The sequence below is a fragment of the Ruditapes philippinarum genome, unplaced genomic scaffold, assembly GCF_026571515.1.
Source record: "Ruditapes philippinarum isolate M1 unplaced genomic scaffold, ASM2657151v2 ctg1465_1_1_1_1, whole genome shotgun sequence".
Classification (NCBI taxonomy): domain Eukaryota; kingdom Metazoa; phylum Mollusca; class Bivalvia; order Venerida; family Veneridae; genus Ruditapes; species Ruditapes philippinarum.
In genome coordinates, this window is record NW_026852415.1 from 278,998 (window position 1) to 295,345 (window position 16,348).

The following is a 16,348-nucleotide window of genomic DNA, read 5'->3' on the forward strand; positions in this document are numbered from 1 at the left end:
TTTCTTAGGATTAATAATTTAATTTATAGGTTAAAGAAGCACATTTTAAGGCCCATCCAGAATGGAAGTGGTGTTCAAGAGATAGGAAAAGATCGACTACCATTGCAGCAACCTTGAAGCAACGATCCAACAGTCAAAGGCTTGGCTCCACTGATTTAAACGAAGGTAAAACGTCTCAACTCGGAAAAAGTAATTTGAAATTCATACTTACACATTTGATTATTTCTTTCTGTGGCATAGTTGTTTTGGTTCCCGAGTTAGAATTACTTTGCCACACATCGTTGAGGATTTTCAAATTCTGCCATGGATTTTGGGAAGGCTATCAAGCTCCTGCTGGTATAAAGGTCTGGGTCATATGAGAGAAGAATTTTATGAGACTTTCTGTGCAAATTGTTTTCTTTCTCGGAACAAGGGAAAGTTCTTTGTGACAACTGATCTCCAACATTGAGTCAAATAGTCATATGTCTCTTACAACTGATACAGAAATCATGTGGGATATGTTGTTTGTTTGTTGCTGAGAAATTATTATTTACTGGTAAGTTATAATTAACTGTGTTAAAAACCTGAAGAACAAATAAACATTATACTCATTGCTCAGTACTGGTTGGTTCCAGGAATGGATTCGAAAGTGTGTCTATAAGCTTATAGCTTTCTACACAATTGAACTAAGATAAATTATTTATAAGCCAAAGAAAAAAAACAAGTGCATGAAAATGAAAAAAAGTTTGAAATGATATCATTATTTGTTTACTGAAATAAAAACATGTTTCATTATTTATGATAAAACTGTGGAAATATATAGTGAATATTACTCATGATTTTTTTTCAGATGAAGTCGTAGATGCCGGAGTTACCTTTGATGATGATGCCTTTGAACCTGAACCAGAACCTAAAGCTGGTCTGACCCTGTTTGAGCTTCAGCGAGGGCGATCTCAGAGCCTGTCGGCTTGTCTTCCGAGGGAGGACGAGTCCCAGGGGTTTAATCAGTATAATCAGAATGAGGAGACAATGGTTCGTAACTGTTTGTAACAGTTCTATAGATAATACAAGAAAACAACAAATCTGTTTTCCCCGTATTTATATTTTGTATTAAGAAGGGGATAAAGTGAATAAAAAACCATCTTCGTATAAAGGTCTCCTTTTTAAATTGGGAACTGACTTTGCTGTTCAATGGTGTTTCTTGAATTCAGGTATTATATGAATAATAGTCATTGAAATGGGGAAAATATATGGTCAGTTCATGATTTGTAAATAGAGAATGGTTTTATCTCATATGCCCTTTTTTACTCAAATGTGAATTTTCCCACAAGTTTGATTAATTTTTTTATTGGGAGAGTTTCTTAAAATAATAATTAGCAGTAAATCTTAGGTTTTCAGGGAAGGTTCTGTAATTCATATTTTCACCATTTTTATGAGGTATAGTTTTTTGAGCATCTGTTATTCATAAATTACATTGGTTTTTCTTGTATAAAGGAATTATGGTTTTCTAATAAAGCAGAAATTTATAATGACAGGATAGTTTTTTCTCACTAATTAATGTTTATTTCACACAGGAGAGACACAATACTGAGAACAGGTATTCTAACAGTAATGTTGCTCAGGGTATGGTTGCCATGGAAATAAATCAACAGAAAAAGGAGGCTGATAATGATAGCAGTGATGAAGAAAAAATGGTGATTTGTGAAACTGAAAAGCCTAGAGAAAGTGGAGGTATTCAATTAGTTGAATTCAAGCAATGATGAATGAATTAATGAACATCTTTAATTGAATGAATGATCTTGTTTTGAATATCTTTCCCAAGAATCTCATTAAATTAAAGAAAAAAATTGTGTAGGAATGCATTTTAAAAATCAACCACAAGAAGTTATATGTGAAGTTTACTAAAAATATCTGATATTACGGGAAAAACATTCTGTTTTTATAATACATATTATTCTAAAGAAAGGTCTCAAAAATTACTTGAATGTTTATTTTAGATAAAGGCTCTGAGGCAGATGGCATAGACCTGAATTGCCGTGAACAGGTTAGTGACAGCGAAACTGACAGTACACCTGAAGATGACATTATTGAGAATAAAGCGTTTCCACAGCAACGATTTTCACCTGTAATGAAACACATTAACTCGTCCGATATAACATATCGTCCCAAACCTATTAAACGTATCCCAGATTCAGGTAAACCTGGCCCAAATAGTCCCGTGGGAGTTCCGCCAGGACATCAAAGCTTTGATAGGCAGATTCCTAGGCCATCCAGTAATGGCTCAAACTTTCAACCTACAGGTGCCGTTTTTAAAGCAAAGGGGAAGCAATCTCGATACTTATCTACAGGAAGTGTACAAGATCTGAGAACGAGTCTATATGATCACATGCCCAATCACAGAGGTGAGAGTGTATCCTCTATGCGTGGTTTAAATCAACAACAGATGAAAATACATAATATCACTATGGCAACAGGAAGTGAACAAAAAATAATAATGAGTTCAAATATGGAAACAACTCTTGGTAATCAAAATGGCAGAGGTGGTCCAATTATAGGAAAATTTTCTCAGCGTGGACCAATCAAACAACAGCAGCCGCAAAGGCAGACAACTCCAGTGTCGACAACCCAGTCAATATTGCAGCAGACGCTACAAACAGGTGCCCAGAACACGCGCCCTGTAACTACAACAGCTATACATATTGTCCCTTCACCCCAACAGGCTTTGCTGAATCAGCAGTATGCCAACAAAAATAGTGTGATACCAACATTTACTACAATTGGAAAGCCAATTTCGGCTTCAGTCCCATCAGTTTCATTGCAACAAAATCCTGTGCATGGAAGTTTTAATACATCTATAGCCACTGCTAATATGCAGCCACAGACTATTCTTCCAAACGCGTCTTCAGCAGGTCTGAAGAATGTGGGCGGAACAATAGTTCTTCAAGGAATACCTGCATCTCAATATGGCATGATAATTGGATCGCAAGCTTTGGCATCGCCAACGGTTACCAAACCACCAACACTGTCTGTAGCTGGCTCGACGCAGTATATTGGAAATTCCCTACAGAATTACATACCTCTGACAGCAGGACAAAATCAAGGTCAGGCAACTCCTACACAGACAATGGCGCCACCTACAGTCCTGACCAACTTTATTATTAAACCTGGTCAAGGTGGGCAAACTATCCAGCCAGCGTTGAATTCACCATCACCAGGGCAGCCTTTAACACCAAATTTCAATCAACCAACACATGTTCAATATATTTTACCCTCCATTCGGATGCAGGCCCCTCAGCCTGGTGGTAAAGTTCAGAATCATGTCATTCAGATGGCATTGCCTGGTACCCATTTACCACAAGGCAGTATTCAACTAACATTTGCTGGGAACCAAAATGGTACCCAAGCCCAGTCAATGCAACAAGTTCAACAAGTGAAAGTGTCGCCACAGCAAGTTCAAACTGGAAAAATCCAGATAACACCCGGGTATAAGGTTGTTCAGAGTCCTGTGAAGCAACAGCCATCCCCAGCTGCCTCGCCTCAGCTGAACACAGCACCACAAACTATACAGGTAAGTACATTCAAGTATTTGTCAGAGGTCTGACAACTAAATTGATAAAGATGATCATCTCGTATATAGAGTCATGTAAATCTGCTATGGCTTTCTCATGTGAGAAAAATCCATAAGTCCTTGGGTGGTTTTTGAACGCACACAGTCTTGAGGGGCAAATGAATTGAGTTTGGCAACCATAACCACCCAGCCAAGAAATCTTTCCCCCTCTTCAAGATTGGGGCATAGCCCTCTTACTGTCTTAATATTTTTTGAAACCATGGAGGCCTGCCTTCTCTAAGAATTGGCATATCCCTTTAAATAATTTATGAAATATTACTTCCATTCATCTTTCAAAGACATATTTTTTTATTGATGTTTAGATCTTGCTAAAATGTTTTGTGACCTAATCTTAATTGAAAATATGTTTTGTTTACCAACTTTAAATAAATTTTCTGTATTACGTTTTTACATACATTTTGTATTTATCATTAAAGAAAGTTGATCTTGATAATTATCACATGTCATTCTTTTATTACTCAGGTGATAAGCCAGAATGTTGGAAATAAACAGCAGACTGTGACACAGTATGTAGCTGTAAGCCAGTCTCCTGGTATGCTAGCATCACCACAACAAATACAGATACAGTCTGCACAGCAACCTGTTGTTTCCAGGCAACAACAAAATCAACAGTTACAGGTATGTTGAAAGGAAGAGATAAAAATATCTTATTTATAATCCGACTTTAGAAATATGAGTATTTAGTTATTTATTAATTATATGTTGTATTAATGATATATCATTGATGAAACTCTTGAATGTTCCCTCAAGATTAAAATATGGACAAATATGTGAAAGTGTTCTCCCAATCCCTGGGTTGGTGATTTATTTTTGATGCAAACTCATGCATGAAAAATGAAATCTGAGGTTTTCTCTTACCTGTATAGTTAGAAAGCTGCCATTATGACCCATACAGTGTTGATTAAAAACCAACCCTCTCTCTCCCCCCCCCCCCCAAAAAAAAACAACAAAAAACAACAAAGAACAGATGGTCTACAGAAAAATGTCTAAAGATATGTTGTTCCTTTTATCATATCAACTAATACTGTCTGAAGGTGATGAATATTTCTCAACATCACTGATAAATTATAAATGTGTTTGAGTGGAGATGTGGCCTAGTGTTCGGCATCTCAACCCAGGGATCATGAGTTCAAGCCCTGCTGGGGTCACTACCATATTTCCTCATATGACACAAGTACTCGGACACTAGTACATTAAAATAAGTAACATGTTTTTGTTATAGAGAAAACATATAAATATGATAAAAGTGAACTAAGTGTTTTGTTAAAGCTATGAGATGAAATACTGAATGAAATAATAAATGAAAAAATGATCTTACTGCGTATCTTCAAATAAAATTAATGTTGTTTTCTTTTCTATTTTTAGAATCAGTTGCAGCATCAGTTACAGACTATACAGCCAGTTCAAACATTGAATACACAGGTAAGTTACAGTACTCAGTTACATTAAAATTCCCATCTATCTCGGTTAACCACTTATTCTTGAAATAATGCAAAGAGGAGCACCTGAGGTCTTCCTATACCTTTAAACTTGATTGTTGCCATAGTTATTACTCATACAGTGTGGATATGACTTTAAACCAGAAAAAATCAACTTAATAAAGAGATGTAAGTATCTTTCGTATATGCATTAAGAGTTGATGTATCAATTTGCCTAGACATTCGACTGTAAATATGAAAGAGTGTTAGTACTGGTATGGCAGTGTGGTTAACATGTCAGACTAGTATTCTAAGAATCGTTGACCTTGTAGGTTCAAACCCCCGCAAGGGCGAGCAGTTGTTTCCTTGAGCAAAAAACTTTACACTTATTGCTCAGTACTTGTTGGTTCCAGGAATGGATTTGAGAGAGTGTTCAAAAGCTGTAAGCTTCCTACACAAACTAAAATAAATTCTGTAATAAATAAAATATGAAGAGCTGGATTTAATGATAATTATGTGTGTAAATTCACTTGACATTGTATTACAGCCACTGATCCAGCAAGCTCTTCAGCAACCGGTTCAGCAGCAGACCCTGCAACAGGCATTACAGGCACCGGTACAGTATCAGCAACCACAGTTGCAAGTTAACCCACAACAACAACAACAGCAGCAGCAGCAACGTGTGATATTGCCGTCAACACAAAAGTGAGTAAAATAATAAAAAATATAATATCTGTATGAATAAAGGCTCTGTTTTGATTAAAAATAGTAATTGGGATCAAATAAGAATTGAATTTTCTTTATTTCCATCACACCTTAATTCAGTCTACATATTGTCACATTAGTGAAGTAACGGGTTAACTACTATTAAATTATATTAGGAGTTAACCAGTTACTGCATTAAGGTGAAGATATTTAAGCTGGTTTTGTGAAATGCGTACAGTGTCAATATTGTGATTAACTTGGAGGGTCATTAGAAATCTTTCAAGTTAACATACTGGGTAATGTAACTCAGTATTAATAAAAACATGACTGAGTAAGTGAATATTGAAATCTATACTTAGTCTGTCTCTAGTCAAAACAGCAAATTAAGTAAAGCAATAAGGCAGTCCAAACTTTATACAGCATTCTAAAAAAAGTCATGAAATTCCTTTTAATTTTATGTTTTCTGAGTTGTTAATGTGACTCGTTTTTGTTAAGCAGTAAAGTGGTTTTGACTTAAAACACAGTTCCCATGAAGCTTAAAATTATGAAATCGTATAGTTATTTTTCATCTTTATGTATTTATAGGTTACAATTTATGCAGCCTACCAGTAGTGTAGCTGCGCCACCTATAGCGTCTCCAGGGGTCAAGGTCGTGTCATCAGCAGCTTCACCAGCCTACATACAGTATGTCGGGTCAGTCCAAGGTACGTTCCAGATACGTTACAACTTTCAACTACTTTCAATGCTTTATTTCTTATAATGTCCGACATTTTAATCCTCTCCCTGCTAAATTTGTATAATGGACTTGACCTGCTTTGAATTTGGAACATTACGTTGTGAATAAGAGGGGTGTTAATTTTAAAATGCAAAAATAAAGCAGACGGCAGTATGGAGTCTGGTCATTTATGTATATTCACAGACATGGAGGCTTTACTGGCTCTATATTGGTGTCATAAGCTTGTTATTATTTGATTCAGATGGTTATAGAGTATTCGGTCATTACTTTAAACATATTTGGAGATACTAAGTTAGACCTTGAAAATATTTGAAGATATTAGGTTAGACTTTCCTTAATTTGCAAAATTGCGGAAAATATTTTCATCCTTAATTCTGTAAAATTTGAATGACTGTTACCATATGACTCTTTTTTTTATTTTGGCAAGTTACAAGTTGAAAACTCTTGGCAAGTTACAAGTTGAAAACTCTTTGGCATAGAATTTTGATTGACACATTGACTATCCCAGAATTGATTGTGTGTGTGACCAAAAGATTTTTTCATTGATACTTTGTTTATAAAGCATAAAAGATTCATTCAAATGATATCTTGTCTCAAACCTCGCCAAAATAAATTAAAAGATATGCATTTGCGTATTATAAATAATTCTAATATATTTTTCACGTTTCCAGGACAACAGGGTACGGTTCAGCAGGTTCTGATACAACCCCAGAATGTACAGAGACCTTCCTCCACCGGAAATGTCTCCATGGCGTCCTCTCAACCGTCTACTCAACCGAACATTGCACCGAAACCTACTCCGGTACTGAGTAAAACTGGAACTCCACCGGATAACCAGAGTCCAATGTTTTACCAAGGTATGTAAATTGGAAATTTCAATATTTTGTTTACTGTTTAATAGTACAAATGTTTTTGCCCTTCTGGACTGTTTTGTTAAAACAAGCATGTTTTTGTAACATATATTTAATATTGAAAATTATGTCACAAAAATGAAGAAAAATAGAAGTTAAAAGGTGCAGCTAAAGGCAATGAAGATAAAAATTAATTATTGTGTTTCCAGGTGTAATGAATCTGAAGAATCAAAGTTATATCACCATGGCATCTGAAATGAAAGGAGAAATTGGATATATAACTAGCCAAAACCTTCAACCTAAACCTCAGAAGGTGAAGGCCACGATTGCTAATATACCCGTAGGTACAGAGAGTCTTCAGAAGTTCAACACTTTACCTGGTAAGTTACTAGGTTAAATTAGGTCATATTCAACTGAGCCTCGGAAATAGTCAGTACTCTTAAGACTTTACAAAGACATTATATCCACCTGTGTTATGGGGGGGGGGGGGGGGGTCTGTGGCCAAGTGGTTCAGGTTGTTGACTTCAAACCACTTGCCTCTAACAGTTATGGTTTCAAAACCTGCCAGGTACTTAGAATTCTCTCATGTGAGTAACCTATGCAGCTAGCTTACGGAATATCAGCTGTTCTAATCAGATGCCTGCTTGTGCCTGAAATAATGCACTGAGGTGCAACTGAGTTCTTCCTCCAGTAGTAGAGCTGGTAAGTTGTCATATAACCGTAACAGTTTTGGTGTGACTTAAAACCTATGCCCTTCCAGCCCTCTCTGTTATTATGTGTGATTGTTTCATCTCTATTTGCGTAAAATAGACTGTAGCAAATAAGGTATTAGATGCATTGCCTCTACATTTCTATATTAAATACATTCTTACTGCATTTCATTACAACTGATTTGATTTACCATTGTTGTATTTTAATGGATTGGTTTGTTTAGGGTCTGCTATAGAATATGACTTGTTATGCATAATAGGCACATCATGCTCTGATTTGCATGTGTTGAAAGATATATTTGTCTCAAAAACATGTTGGAATCTGTCACCACTCACTGTAATGGAAACAAATGTAACATTGATATTGTTGGGAGAAAAGGATTTCTCTTTAGGTTAAGAAAACAAATATAAACCTCAAAATAGCTTGGGATACGTGGCATTTTCACCATATCACCAGGGACCAAAATCAGGCCCTATTTCCAATCCAAAATAGCCCCATTTTTCCCAATTTCAAAGAAAAAAAATCCCCAACAGCAGTTCAAAAAATTTAAACTGTTTCAACGATTGAAAAAAAAAAAACGTTTCAACTTGTTACTTAAAAGAGGTGCAAAAGGATATACTGTATGATCATAGACATGTTAAAAAAACTAAAAGGTATAAAGTGAATACATGTACTTTTGCCAGGGACCTTTTCCCAAAATACCTTTAAAGGCCCTATTCTATAATTCATTTAAAAGCTGCAGGTTTGGCTAATTCTATTGATTTTCGTGTTCTATTTTTAGCACAGAAACAGTATGGTAGTGCTTCAACACCTAAAGGTTTCCCAATGTCTCCGAACTTATCCTCTGCTCTCGCATCGCCAGCAGGACTCTTATCCCCTGCTAGGACCTCTCCGTCCCAGTATGGGAGGGACCAGGTATTGGATCATCGACCCCAGAGGCCCTCACCGCTTGTACTGTCACCGTCACCTGTCAGCAAACCGATGGAGGTTTCAGAAGGTCAAAAAGGTCAAGATGGACAAAATCAGGAGGCCCAAGAAGTGGATGCTAATGGTAAACCTCAGAGGCCCGGCAAAGGAAAAAGATATAAAGATTTTATAGCAGAAAATGGGATAAAGCCTTTTAAAAAGGATAGAAAGGTTAGAGTTTTATGTTTGTAGTAACCTCAGTATAAGTTTTCTGTAGCAACTGTTAAGTCCTTTCTATAACATAAGCTTTGAAAAAAATGAATGACATAAATATAATGGATGTATTTAATCTTAGATGTTTAGTTGTGAAGTTTAGATAAATAAAAAAGTGTGTAACCCCATTGAACTACAAGTATCTTTTAATTTTACCCTTAATGGCAAACCTTTCAGTTTGTGAGAATATTTGTGTGAAAATATACTTATTTTGTAAATGCATTGTTTTATCCTCTTATATTTTCACTATTGCTATCTCTATTCAGGTTTACAGCAGTAAGTCTGGTACCCAGGAAAATCTCCCTGAGGAGAGGAACCAGCCAGTATCACAGGACCAGACACCAACCACCTCAGTGACCCAGATCACAGTGACTGGTCCAGAGGAGTCTGATTCACAGAGCAGCTCTATACAGATGTTGTCTCCTCCACCATCGGTTAGTTAATCATTGAATCATGAAATTAATTCCATTAGTATATGCAGTTATGTCAAGCATTTAAAGGCACATTAATTCTCTGAAGGTGGTGCATCCGTGGCTGAGTGGTTAAGGTCTTTGACTTCAAACCACTCAACTCTCACTGTTGTAGGTTCGTGCTGCGTCTTCAGATTCTTACATGTGAGGAAGCTAACATGGTTATTTACGGAATGTTGGTGGTTCTACTTAAGTGCCTTACGGAACTTCGATGGTTCTACTCAGGTGCACGTTTGTGCCTTGAATAATTGCACGGAAGGGCACCTGAGGTCTTTCTCCACCAGTAAAGCTGTAATGTCGCCAAATGACCTATACTTTGTCGATGTGACGTAAAACCCAAACAAACAAACTACTTAAGTGCCTGTTTGTGCCTGAAATAATGCACAAAGAGGAATCTGAAGTCTTCCTACACCTTTAAAGCTGGAAAGTTGCCATATGACCCATACTTTGTTGGTGCAAAAAAAAAAAAAAAATTGAATAAAAGACAAACCTGTTGTGTACAAAAAAAGCTTTTGAGAAATAAAAGATAAAACATTTCTTTAGGCTTAACATTTCGGAATTCATGCTGGTAAATAGTAAAATTTATTTACTGTAGCTTTCCACCACCGATGAAGTTTGAAAAATGTCTATTTGTATATACTATATGCTAAAATGTGATAATATTTCAGGCGGGTGAAAAGGTAAAGAGAAAACCACCACCGTTACCGAGCCCGACTTCACTAAATGTTCCCTCGCCAATGCCTTCTCCGGGACTCACTAGCCCAAGGAAAACTATATTGAAGAAAAATATCGAAGATGGCATGGATAAGTAAGTGAAGTTATTGAATAAATGAGCCGTGTCACGACAAAACCAACATAATGGGTTTGCGACCAGCATGGATCCAGACCAGCCTGCGCAGGCGTGCAGTCTGATCAGGATCCATGCTGTTCGCTTACAAACCCTATAACAAGTAGAGAAACTGACAGCGAACAGCATGGATCCTGATCAGACTGCGCGAATGCGCAGGCTGGTCTGGATCCATGCTGGTCGCAAAACCATTATGTTGGTTTTGTCGTGACACGGCTCAAATCAATAAATAGGGGATATTGAATGAGTGTAGATTCAGTACTAAGTTAATTGAACAAGTTGAATAAAAATATATTTGCCAGAGGCACACATAATATTATTTCAATAAATTTAGTAATGAAGCTACATGAATATTATCCTCTTTTTATCACACATCCAAAAAGAACTGTTTACTGTAAAAAATCATTTTTTCATTGACATGTTTTTTTTTTTCTGAGTTGCAAATACATGGGTATGTGATAGATAAGAATATCTTTGTTTATTTTATTCATCAAAATGAATCCTGAATGAATATTAGAAATTATATATTATAGTAAAGTGTACAAGTTAAATTAACAAGAATAAATATGTTATATTGAACAGAGTAAAATATAGAAATGAATTATGAACAAATTAGAGTAATTATCTTTGATAAAAAAGTTTTAAAAGAGTGAACATTGAAATAAATTCTGAACATATAAAATTACCTTTGTCAAAAGATTCAACATGTTAATTAAATATGTTTAAGTTAGTTATCTGTGACAAAAAAGTGAATAAGTTTGAAAAAAAAGGTCCTGAGAATGAAGCTGAATCTGAAAAAGAAAGAAAATAAATATGTACATTTTTACAATATGATGGTCTGTTTTGTAATTTTATGGGTATTTTCATATCACAATTATTTTTGCTTCAGGGTATTGGAGCGTGTGAATTTTGATCAGAGATTTGAGCAACTACCGCAGTTTAACCCAGAGACATCAGAAGTTGGTACCCCTCTACCACAGAGCCCGCGGGGAATAATTGTCAGCTACAAGAAACGGAGGAAAATATCTTCTTTAGGTATATTAATTTTCTTTTCTTTAAAGGCTCAGAACAAATATATTTTTACTTCTTTAGAAAGGGCTAATATAAATTTTATACTGTTTGAATAATCGTTTTAGTTTTAGAGAATGTTAAATAAATGTGAAATAATTTGTCATGAATGTAGCAAACCAGAAACAAAGTAGTATTTTGACTGCCATACAAAATACTCATTTACTATAATTGTACTTATTGCCAAAAAAGCATCGGATGAAAAAGTTGGTTATGGTAACTGGCCAATGAGTAACGTTTTGGATACTGTTAAAGTACACCAATATTAAAAACTTTTTGAGAAATAAAATTATAAGCATTTCTGAGGCATAATGCACATTTAATGTGACATGAAATTTTTCAATATCTCGAATAGATAAATTTTGGAGATGAAAGTTGTTATGAAGTGTATCAAAAGCCTATTTAATTGATTTTTATCTTCATTCAAGAGTTTATATACTTGGTTTATTTCTTTCAGCCAAGCCGGACAATAATGACAGTTCAGACCATACCTCAGACACGCCCCAGACTCCCCACACCCCATCATTGCCCCATACACCACTGGCCTCACTACCACAGACGCCTAAGACACCAAGAAGTGCCAGGTTTGATGATGGTCAGTTCTTCGGTAAAGATTTCAGTCTGGACACTCTGGCCGATGCTGCCATATCGAGACCAAGTAAGTAGCTTCCTATCAAAATTAAGAGAGATCAAACACTTGTACTTGGACATTTTATTTTATTTAACTTATTTACAAGATTGCACTTTCTAGATATTTCTCAAAAATTGCATCCTGTAACTTATAGTACACTGTAATTCATATGGGAATTGTCACTTACAGAATGAAAGATTTTTGTTTAACATCTGATATATCAATTTGAATAATGAAAAATTATTATCATTGTCATTTAAAAAAACTCAGTGGAGTGAGTCCTTTTAATGACAATTGGATAAAAAAAACTTATTAGCTTATTTAGAAATATATCTTATCCAAAATGATAATTGTAATTCATTGTAAAAACCAGTTGTTTACTAGACTTGTTTATTGTCATGAATAATGACTTGTAATAATAATTTACCAAAAGAGATATATAAAAAAATTATCGAAGCTTTTGTTCTGTTTATACAGATTTGGTAACAGACCCATTTACCGATGGTGACCTTCACTCACCAATGACCCCGAAAACGCCAAGTTCTCCGGGACAGTTTTCCTCGTTACGCAGGATCCTTGACCAAAGACGAAATCTTGTGATGCAGCTGTTTGAAGAGAATGGACTCTTTCCTACAGGTATTTCTTCTATCCAGAACATTTACTGTTAATTCACTGAATTTTGTGGGCAGAAATTTTGAGGTTTGTCACAAAAAACATTCTTTCAGGTTCTTGAACTCTTGGACCGTTTATTTTTCCAAAGGTAAAATGTTAATAATATCGGGCAAAATAATCTTACTACAGAAAAAATGAAATGATTTGATCCTAAAATTCCTAGATTGACCTATCCACAAAAACCAAGAAAATTATTGCCCACGAATAATAATGATTTTGCAGTACCTTGAAATGCTGATATGAAGGTGAATTTTTCAAATTTTTAATGTTTTTGTTTTTCATACGACTATGACAAGTTTTACTGTTAGTTTATACAAATTTATTTTAGTTTGATTGTGTTGCAAGCTGTTGTAGCTTATTAAAACACTGTCAAATCCGTTCCTGGAACCAACCAGTACTAAGCAATAAATTTTAAGTCTCTTGTTCAAGGAAACAACGGCTTGCCCCTGATAGGATTTGAACCTATGCAGTCAGCAATCCTTAGATTACCATTCTGTTATGTGTAACTGATATTATAATGTATTGTACTGTGTTATATTATAGAATATTTTATATCCAGCTTGCTTACTTGAAGGCAGTGTTCTATGGTAACCTACTAATGCCTGATATAATGTGGGTCTTCCATAAGTAAAGATGACCCTTTTACTGCATTGTTGGGACTTGCATCCCAACAAAACAAAGCACATATTAACAATATAAATCTATGGAATATTTTCTTTATCTTTTACAGCCCAAGCTACAGCCACGTTTCAAGCCCGGTACCAGGATATCTTCCCAACAAAAACTTGTCTACAACTGAAGATAAGAGAGGTCAGACAGAAAATGATGGCACAGTCTGCTGCACAGGAAGCTGCTGCACTTGGTGGCCCAGGTGAAGGGGGAGATAATTCTTCACAGTCTGCTGGTGATTTTGAGAACCAGTCCAGTAATCAAGAAAAGGATGATTCTGCAGAGCAGTCATAATTTTTAAAAAAATGAAATTGTAAGCCAGTCAAGTGCTACTTTGAGATTTACTAGTAATTGTTATAGATTAGGGTGTTTGATAGGAATTTGTGCTATTGTTGCAAAATGATATAAAAAAATTTATTAGTGAACCAGTCTATAGAATTGTGAACAGGAAGTGATGAAGCAGTTTTGTGCTAAAGTGATGTCATACTTTGTTAAGATGTCAGAAAGTTAAATATCATGTTTTGAAAGAACAGAAAATAGGAAACGAGTGATAGATTCAAATATTTGTCAACTGATCTGATTGTTTTAGAAGGTTAGTGGAGTGTAATTATAGAAGATTTTGTGTTATGTACTAGTATTTCTTTTCTCGGTGTCAAGTAAGGCAGGATTTTTGTCCAGCCTATTTCTTGTTTAAGGGTGAAATGTTATCTGCATTCAAATTTTGAAATGTAAACAAACTTTAAAAACAAGTTTTGCAAATTGTTCTGAAATTGTTTCTAAAGATGTTACTTTTTAAATCTGTTTCACCATAAAAATAATGAAATAATTTATAACTTTTGAGGAAAACATGTCAGTACTGAAGTGTGATTATAGTTATATTTTCCACTATCATTTTGACATTGACACAAGGTATTTACTCCGTAGTTCTTTTGGTATAAGAATTGCCCTAAAGAATATGTTTTTATTTATATTTCAGATAATAAAGTTATTCGAAATAGAATTGATTAAAGTTAATAGTATTCTGTTGAACAAAATAGACATTTGACCTTTGGTATAATGACCTTTGGCCTTGAGTTTTTTTAAGGTCAGCAACAAACTTCTTTATATCTTACTTTCCAAAATGTTGCAATGACTTATTTGAATTGCAAAATTTCTTATGAAATTAACTTAATGGCTTTTATTACGTAACAATTGAAAACTGAAATATTTTATTTAACAGATAGCATTTAAATTGTGTTAGCTCTTAGAAATTGTTTTCCATTTTTTTGTGTACATAGATACATTCATAAGAGAGCCTATACATGTATATTTCATTGAAATTTTACTATTGTATTCATATTTGGCCACATTTTTTGTGACATAAACTGTGATATTTTTCTGTCATCAACATCGTTTCTTGAAATTGTCTGAAGTCATTATTTTAATACACTGTTAAGATCATATTTTAAAAAAACGTCATGTTTGTTATATATTATATTTTAATCACATTACTTCATATATTCATCATCAGCTATCATCAGTCATCGTCGGACATCATCAAAACAGTTTATCAAATATAAAAGAGTAGTTTTTTATAGCATGTTTGATTATGTTATTACATTTAACTTGTAATAAATGTTTTTTATCCATTTTTGATATTGTTAAGGATTAGAACAGTTACACTATGAAATGAATTTTGATGTTATGGGGATGGGGTTGGGGGACATGGGGTGGGGGATTAAGATTATGGAAGAGGTCTTCATTAAATCTAACAAACTTTGGTTTGAAATGATATTTTGATCACCAAAATGGCGGCGCCCAAGTACTACTCTCACATAATATATATTGACTTAAAACTTGAATTTCTCTCTTATACAGTAAATTTCAACGGAAAAACTTGAATGGTACTTCTTTAATAAAGATAAATATTAATATAAAATGGGCATTAAAATAGCTGTTCCTATTGCTTTAAGGGAGTAGGACAATTCAATTTGTAACAATTAACTTTAGTATGTTTAAAGCTGCATGCCTCCAGATGAGCCAAAATATTTCAAGAAAATAAAACTTGAGAGAAATGTACTTGGATTTTAAGAAATTTTAAAAGATTTAAGTAATAATTTACATGTTATACACGATAAAGGACTGATTTTTATGTGTTTATCACCATATTTCTACTGTGTTACAAACACAGTATGGACTATTTTGCTTCTCTTTTTTTTTGACCTTGTTTTGGTAATTTACGTGGATTGCAAGTGCTGCTTACAGTGTGTCAATTATTTTCTTTCTTCACTTCACAATAATTAACTTTTAAATACATTTTTAAAGTTTTTAATGAAGATAAGCATTAATCTAGAGGCATGCTGTTTTAATATAGATCTAGTCTTGATTGTTAGCTACTGTAAAGTTAGATAATAAATACATCCGTAGATACGTGTATAATATAAATGGCTCGTTAAACGGAACAAAAAGGGTTTATGAAAGGGAACAAAGACTTTTTGTATTTTGAATTTATTGTGGACTGTTATTTGTTAGATTGAATAATTTTATGATTTTTTTCTCTGTTTAGAGAAGTGTCCAAAAAATAATATAACTATCCAGGACCTTGCCTTTATGATTAAATGATAAATAATATGGCACTGATTGTTAAACTTATCGTATAATTTTTCTAATTCAAGGCTTTGTAGGGGCTCAGATTCTTTCATAAGGGAAGATTCCTGGAAAGGTAAAAGGAGTTGTTTTTTACCAGGTTTTATTTTGTGCCTGAAAGAGTACTTTATAAGGCAGCACTATGAGAAATATTGTACA

General features: G+C 34.4%; 1 protein-coding gene across 2 annotated transcripts in view; it reads left to right on the top strand.

The window, feature by feature from the left end:
* The window catches only part of LOC132759811 (protein capicua homolog), a 42,843-nt gene extending 28,983 nt beyond the window's left edge, over positions 1-13,860 (top strand). The window contains exons 9-25 of one of the 2 annotated variants that reach the window (XM_060751670.1): positions 30-189; positions 830-1,011; positions 1,554-1,710; positions 1,977-3,547; positions 4,070-4,225; positions 4,973-5,029; positions 5,573-5,730; positions 6,316-6,434; positions 7,138-7,323; positions 7,527-7,697; positions 8,810-9,165; positions 9,474-9,641; positions 10,346-10,485; positions 11,414-11,559; positions 12,050-12,250; positions 12,701-12,859; positions 13,626-13,860. In XM_060751670.1, coding sequence (XP_060607653.1) covers positions 30-189; positions 830-1,011; positions 1,554-1,710; positions 1,977-3,547; positions 4,070-4,225; positions 4,973-5,029; positions 5,573-5,730; positions 6,316-6,434; positions 7,138-7,323; positions 7,527-7,697; positions 8,810-9,165; positions 9,474-9,641; positions 10,346-10,485; positions 11,414-11,559; positions 12,050-12,250; positions 12,701-12,859; positions 13,626-13,858 — 4,320 coding nt within the window. In that variant the 3' untranslated portion in view covers positions 13,859-13,860. The remainder of the gene's footprint in view (positions 1-29; positions 190-829; positions 1,012-1,553; positions 1,711-1,976; positions 3,548-4,069; positions 4,226-4,972; positions 5,030-5,572; positions 5,731-6,315; positions 6,435-7,137; positions 7,324-7,526; positions 7,698-8,809; positions 9,166-9,473; positions 9,642-10,345; positions 10,486-11,413; positions 11,560-12,049; positions 12,251-12,700; positions 12,860-13,625) is intronic. The other variant, XM_060751678.1, reaches the window with a different exon arrangement.
* The last annotated feature ends 2,488 nt before the right edge of the window (positions 13,861-16,348 follow it).